Below are 7,861 nucleotides of genomic sequence, written 5' to 3'. Positions count from 1 at the left end.
GTGACCGGTCTGCAGATACACGACCCCATATGCAGCATGGTGCGATGCGTTGTGTGTAAACACATTCCTCCCTAACCATTGTTAACATATTCTGTGACTGCCACAGTAGACCTTCTGTCGGTTCAAACCAGACGGGATAGCCTTTATTGCCCTTGCACATCGATGAGCCTTGGGCACCCAACACCCTGTTGCCAGTTTGTCCATCCTAGAACCACTGTTGGTAGGTTCTCACCACTGCTGACTGGGAGCACCCCACAAGCCTTGCCGTTTCAGAGATGCTCTGACCCAATCATCTGGCCGTAAAAACGTGTCGCTGGACAAAGTCACTCAGGTCTTTACTCCAGACCATTTCTCCTGTATCCAACACGCTGACTACAAGAAGTGATTTTTCGCTTAACAACTAATCTACCCAGACCATGGCGTGTGCCCGTGTTAGGAGATCAATGTTATTCGCTTCACCTTTGAGGGGTCATAATGTTTTGGTTCATCAGTGCATGTTGGCTTTGTCGCTGATCTGGCATACTGCACCGATCAGCCAAAACATTATGACCACCTGCCTAATATTGTGTAGGTCCCCCTTTTGGACTCCACTTGACTTCTGAGGGTGTTCTGTGGTATCTGGCACCAAGACGTTAGCAGCAGATTCTGTAAGTCCTGTAAGTTGTGAGTTGGGGCCTCCATGGATCGGAGCTGTTTGTCCTGCACATCCCACAGATGCTTAATTGGATTGAGATCTGGGGAATTTGGAAGCCAAGTCAACACCTTGAACTCGTTGTTGTGTTCCTCAAACCCATTCCTGAAAATGTTTTGCTTTGTGGGAGGGCTCATTATCCTGCTGAAAGAGGCCAATTCCATCAGGGAATACCGTTGCCATGAAAGGGTGCATATGGTCTGCAACAAGGGAAAGGTAGGTGATACGTGTCAAAGTAACATCCACATGAATGGCAGGGCCCAAGGTTTCCCAGCAGAACATTACCCAAAGCATCACACTGCCTCTGCCAGCTTGCCTCCTTCCCATAGTGCATCCTGGTGCCATGTGTTCTCCAGGTAAGTGACCAGGTAAGCAACTTTTTCCATTGCTCTGTGGTTCATTTCTGATGCTTACATGCCCATTGCAGGCGCTTTCAGCAGTGGACAAGGGTCAGCATGGTCACCCTGACTGGTCTGTGGCTCCGCAGCCCCATACACAACAACCTGCGATGCACTGTGTGTTCTGACACCTTTCTATCAGTACCAGCATTAACTTTTTCAGCAATTTGAACTACAGTAGGTTGTCTGTTGGATCGGACCACATGGGCCAGCCTGCGCTTCCCACGTGCATCAGTGAGCCTTGGCCTCCAATGACCCTGTCGCCGGTTCACTGCTTTTGCTTCCTTGGACCACTTTTGATAGGTACTGACCACTGCAGACCAGGAACACCCCACAAGGGCTGCAGTTTTGTAGATGTTCTGACCCAGTCGTCTAGCCATCACAATTTGGCCCTTGTCAAAGTCACTCAGATCCTTACGCTTGCCCATTTTTCCTGCTTCTAACACATCAACTTTGAGGACAGAATGTTCACTTGCTGCCTAATATATCCAACCCACTGACCGGTGCCATGATAACGAGATTATCAGTGTTATTCACTTCTCCTGTCAGTGGTCATGATGTTATGTCTGATTGTTGTAGTTCAACTGAAGATAAATATAAGGACATTTTAGGTGATTTGGCCACCGTTACGATCAGACTTCTACAGTACAATACAACACATGCATTTCTTTAATCTTTACGGGGCAGTTTGTTCAGGGCTTCAGAAAGGATGAACAAAGATACAAAAAACACTAAGGCCTGAGGTAAAAGTGCATTGTGCATTGTGTAAAAGTGCATTTTCCAAAATCATTTGGAGAAACTCCATAGAAAAACAGAATGGTGAGGGGGGGTGAGGGAGAAATCAAAAGTGTCAGATCACCCCATTTCATGAGGAGGTAGCGTAAACTCCTGCGCAGCCTCCCGGTGGGGGTTTTGGAGCAACGGGCTCTGATGGTTGCAACTTTGGTGGCTGCTCCGGCACCATCCATCTCCGTCTTCGTCTTCAAGCCTTGTCCTTCATCTTCTGTTGTTTTGGCCTCCACCAGGAGATGCTCTCTGGGAGCCCTTAATTACCCCCCCCGACAATGCTAACAGCATTTTCTGTTAGGGTCATTGGTGTTACGCTTATTTGTGGGGTAGGGGCACATTTGCATCACAATATATAAAGGAAAATTTGCTGCTTACTTCTGTGCCAAATGTGGTATTATTTTATCATATACATTTTATTTTACTATCAACGTTACTTTTCATTCCTCCATTTAAAACACACCTGGGGACAGTGCCACTTTAGAAAGTGTAAAAGCTTACACATCAAATAAGCAGCATGCATTCAAGCTTTTAACACACTGTTGCTGCTTAAAAACAACATTTTCTCTTGGAAAAGAAAGGTGATGTTGCTGGTTTTGAGAGAAGATCTGAGTTTCCTATTCCTTGTGCCCTTTCTACTCATCCATTTTATATTATTTAATCGTTATTGCCAGACCAGGTAAGCGAAACCGGCTTAGAGGAGCACATTTCTCTGACAGAGTGACTGACTGCCAATTGTTAAATAGTGTAGTGGTTGGAGACGCAAACTGCCACCCACTAGACCGGGTATCGAATCTGGCCATGAACAAGAAACATTAGCTGAGGATAAACTGACTAGAAGCAGCAATAGCTACGTAGCAAACAAGCTGAAAGGAAAATACAACAACACTGGCTGAACAGACCACGCCAGCAGGAAATTCACCACAAATGCGGTCCTGTTCACTGGCCTTTGAAATGGACAGTTAAAATCCACCAGTATGGAACACTGTTTGGGTCTTTGTGTTTCAAAATAAATGAGTTAAAGGAATTGTTGAAGGTGAAAGGTGAGATGACAGTGTCAAACCCATTACAGGAAAATGTTAAAGGGTAGGGACCTCTGGCTTTCTCGTGTAATGGGTTGTTAGAAGAGAAAGAGGCAAGGAGTACACAGTTCTTCCCAATGAAGATCTCAGAGGCAGTGAGAGCCCCTCCCTCTGTGCAGTGATGCTGCTGAGAGGACCGCTTTCCTCTGTGAAGAGATGACTGTTGGTTTAAAATCATTGGAGGATGGGAGGATCGCCTTTTCCTATTCTGTGAAAATCGCTGCAGTTTTTATCCTCTTAGCCATAGCGCTACAGCAGCCACTTTCCCACTGTGAAATTCCTTTCAAAACCAGATGCAAGTCTGATTGCCATTTTACATGCAGGTGCAACATAAAAAAGCTAATTTTGTAAAACATTGAAACTGTTCCATGTTTGGCCTATTAGTTGATAGGAGGCCTCCCTGATGGAAGAATGTAAGCCAGATTTGAGGACAAACGGTCGTTCACACAGGACCCATTATATATTTAATAATAATAATTACTTCCATAATAATTCATTATTATGCTACTTTGTCCTTCCCTAAAAATATCAACAGTTAAATTATAGTTTATTTTTGTGCTAATGAAGTAATACAATCTTAGATAAGCCCTATTAGAAGTGGTAGATTAGAGGCAACAGTATCTGACCAATAGCCGGATGGTTGCTAGATAAACTCCAGAGCCAGGTGGAAAATAAGTAGTTCTGTCCCTGAGCAAGGCGGTTAATCGTAATTGCTTCCAGTAAATTGTGGTAAATGAGAATGTCGATTTAAAATTAGGGTAAACATTTCAAATAAAAAGTGTAGCAATGGTCTCAATGAAAGACAAAGTCCAAAGACGAAAATTAGAATAAATAGCAACTTAATTGTAAATATTCTCTTAACTTACGAACATCTTTCAAAACATTATTTAAGAAGCACAAAAATCTAAGGAAACTTAGTTGAAACTTAAACTGCTAAAGTGAAGAACATGATGACTGGGTAAACGTCCTTTCTTGGGTCTGGTATTATTGCTGGTATTATTGCTGTTATTATTGCTATATACTGCCCTATACTTGCAGTTAAAACAATTCATAACTTATGCAATGAATTGCAATTTAATCATGCCAGTCATTTACTGAATGGTATAATATTGAATATTGAATACAGTATTATGTAGTATATGTTTTTATTACTTTTTTTTCTTTATCGCCATTATTTTATATACACTACCGTTCAAAGGTTTGGGGTCATGGTACCTGCAAAACATCAGGCCTTCTAGACAGAGCTCTTCCTCTGTCCAGTGTCTATGTTCTTTTGCTCATCTTAATCTTTTCTGTTTATTTGCCAATCTGAGATATGGCTTTTTCTTTGCAACTCTAGCATAGACATGACCTGCCTTTGGTCCTGTGGACAGGAAAAGCACTGTGTGCAGGGAAGAACTGAGTGCAGACAGGCCGCCCTGATGCTGGTTCGAGAGTTGTTAAAACTGCACGCTTTGGCGCCCCCCATGGAACCAATGTGCCCACTGAACCCTGTTTCGAGTACTTGGGTGACCTCCAGAAACGCCTGGCTGAGGAACACAACTTCACACGGCAGTGCCAGGGTATGCCAGGGATGAAGCAACCTCGGTGTCAGGGACGCACCTTCTCTTCCGGAGTGTGGGTCTCCAGTCCTAATCGAATGAAATGCGTCACACCCAAACTCACCTTTGCATGTGAGAGATTCTAATGTTATGGAGATATGTTTCAGGATTATTTGGTATTGATTGTCAAATGTTGTCTGTCGAAACATGTGAGTGCATATGACATTATGGAACTTCCGGTTGAGAATATGTTCACTGTTTACCTAACTAGCAAGAGTGTAACAACTTTCTTTGTAGCAAATAAATTCAAACCACCAGAAAGTATCTATAGAAATTATACACATGCCTTTATTGATGAGAAACCTGTTTTTGCCAAGCCCTAACGCATTTTGATGTACTGTCAGACTACGGAGACTTTTGCAATTACAGATCGAATAAAATAGCAACATCAAATTTGCTTGAGGGAAAGACCATTTTTGATATGCGACTAACGTAGTATGACATTATGACAAAATAAGAAAGTTGGCAAATAATATTCTAAATTGGTTCAATTAGTTCCTCCAATGCTCAGATATTGAACTGAATGTTTTTTTTTGGATTAATAACCCATACGGAAAATAAATATATTGTTGCAATGCAAAATGCATGTGGAATGTATGATGAATACATGTTGAATACATTTAATGTTATTCAAAAAACATTTCAGGTATGAAAATGCATTTAATCTTTTATTCTGAAATGTATTTAAAATGTATACATACATTTAACTTTATTCAAATTACATTACAGTTATCAAAATGTATTTCCCCTTTAATTCCGAAATGTATGTCAAAATGTATAAATATTTTATATGCATTTTGTAAATATATTATCTGTCCTTTTTTTTTATGTATCCCAAAAAAAAATTCAATATATTTAAAATGTTGTTATTTTACATGTGGAAAGTTTATAACCAGCATCAAAATCAACATACCAATCACCATGTTTAGTGCATTATGATGCGCTCGTTTACTTCTTCTTCTTAAGACAATTCACACCAATATACGCTAGATGTCTCCCTCCTCCATGCAACGGAACCTCACTAGACCTGGACTAACCGCAGAGAAGTTCATGGGTTTTGCTGCTTTCTCCGTGTCCGCGAAGTGCTCATCGTGAAGCATTCGCCATTTTGAAACCCAAATCGTTCACAGTACACCCGCCCTGAAACCTGGAACTATGCCGCGGGGCCGGCCTCGCAAACTGAGGGATAAAACCAACGACGGAACAGGTAATCAGTTCCAAAATGCCACGAATAAAAAAATGCAGCGACAAATCTGTGTAAAGAAGTTAGCAATTAATGGACAACATTCTGCGTATCTAAGATAAATTCACTTGAATATAGTGTATATAGTCCCCGGATATAGTATCGCGGGTGTCCATTGCTTTGTTGCTGTAAAGGAGTGATTGAGGCGGAATGATATTATAACATTTCGGTCGCTCTACTTATCCAGATTCAGTCTAATTTACACCTCGGGTAGGCTGGAGCTCATGAGGAGTTTTGTGATGTATCGAGAATTTGGCTAGCTAACGACAGTTGTTAGTGGTCTTTCAGTCTCGTGAGCTAGCTTGTTGATGCTAGGTAGTAGGCTAAGAGGCTAGCCCATAGCTTTAAAAAAAAAAAAACTAGAACTGGCTAGCCGTAGGAGAGTTTCACCATCCAAAACTTGCAGCTGGAAAGCCAAAAAAGTTCCTAACAACATAGCTAGTTTACTGTGCTGTACTTAACTAGCTATTTGTATTAGCTGCTTAGCCCACAACCCAACTCTTGTCAAGTGATCAGTAGTGAATGGATGATCTGCATGTGGCAAGGCTGCTTAAGTTTGTTGCATTATTACTGTAGTGTCTTTCCCTAGTTTTATTTTTACAGGGGCTAGCGAAGTAGCTAACTAATACTAATTTTAAGCAAGAAAACTCCTTACCGAAGTTAGACTAACGAATTATCAGTAATTGCATTATTAGTTAGTGACTTTGTTGCTTTTATATCGTTAGCATAGACTTGACGTATACCGGTAAGAGACAATAACAAATGGCTGTTTGCTTTCATAGCTGGTTAGTATGTTCAATAATGCTCCCAATACATGTACCGAGTTTGAGTTTCCAAAACTCATACCGGGCCCAAAACATGAACTCTGCTTATGGCCCAACTACTGTTAAGATGCAGTTATTAAAACACGTTTGAAACAGATTATGTAAATCATAGGGACAATAGTAAGTCAGTAAACACTGTATAACTATCCCCTAACTCCCAGGGATTCAAAATGCAACATTTCTCATGGCCCCTCGTTTTCACAATGATTTAAGTTCAATTTGGAAATTGACTCCTAATTTCATCCCCTTTCCTTCATCTTGGCCACTTTTAGTATTGTCTCCAATGTTTCTACAGTCTCATAAGTCTGAACTTCATTTGAATGCACATTGATCAGCCATTACATTATGACCACCTGTCAAATATTGTGTAGGTCCCCCTTTTGCTGCAAAAACAGTCCTTTCCCGTCAAGGCATGGACTCAATAGACCTCTGAAGGTGTGCTGTGGTATCTGGCACCAAGACGTTAGCAGCAGATCCTTTCAGTCCTGTAAGTTGCGTGGTGGGGCCTCCATGGATCGGGCCGGTTTGTCCAGCACATCCCACAGGTGCTCGATTGGATTGAGATCTGGGGAATGTGGAGGCCAAGTCAATACCTTGAACTTGTGTTGTGTTCCTCAAACCATTCCTGAATCATTTTTGCTTAGTGGCAGGGTGCATTATTCTGCTGAAAGAGGCCAATGCCATGAGGGGAATATTGTTGCTATGAAAGGGTGCACATGGTCTGCAACGATGCACAGGTAGGTGGTACATGTCAAAGTAACATCCACATGAATGGCAGGACCCAAGGTTTCCCAGCAGAACATTGCCCAAAGCATCACACTGCCTCTGCCGGCTTGCCTCCTTCCCATAGTACATCCTGGTGCCATGTGTTCTCCAGGTAAGCAACGCAAACGCAGCTGGCCATTCACATGATGTAAAAGAAAACGTGATTCATCAGACCAGGCCACCATCCATTTCTCCGTGGTCCAGTTCTGATGCTTATGTGCCCATTGTAGGCACTTTCGGCAGTGGACAGGGGTCAGCATGGGCACCCTGATTGGTCTATGGCTATGCAGCCCCATACGCAACAAACTGTGATGCACTGTGTGTTTTGACACCTTTCTATCAGTACCAGCATGAACCTTTTTGGCAGTTTGAGCTACAGTAGCTCATCTGTTGGATTGGAACATACGGGCTAGCTTTCGCTCCCCACTTTTCATCAAAATGCCTTGGCCGCCCATGACCCTGTCGCCGGTT

General features: G+C 42.2%; 1 protein-coding gene across 3 annotated transcripts in view; it reads left to right on the top strand.

Annotated features, from left to right (window-relative positions):
- The first annotated feature begins 5,583 nt into the window (after positions 1–5,583).
- Positions 5,584–7,861, top strand: part of LOC105019332 (zinc finger protein 236) — a 78,478-nt gene continuing 76,200 nt past the window's right edge. For all 3 annotated transcript variants that reach the window (XM_029115757.2, XM_029115755.2, XM_029115754.2), the window contains exon 1: positions 5,584–5,765. In XM_029115757.2, the coding sequence (XP_028971590.2) occupies positions 5,714–5,765 (52 nt within the window). In that variant the 5' untranslated portion in view covers positions 5,584–5,713. The remainder of the gene's footprint in view (positions 5,766–7,861) is intronic.

The sequence above is a fragment of the Esox lucius genome, chromosome 20 (genome assembly GCF_011004845.1).
Source record: "Esox lucius isolate fEsoLuc1 chromosome 20, fEsoLuc1.pri, whole genome shotgun sequence".
In the NCBI taxonomy this organism is placed as follows: domain Eukaryota; kingdom Metazoa; phylum Chordata; class Actinopteri; order Esociformes; family Esocidae; genus Esox; species Esox lucius.
Note: the sequence above shows the minus strand (reverse complement) of the source record. Positions and strands in the feature narration are given on the sequence as shown.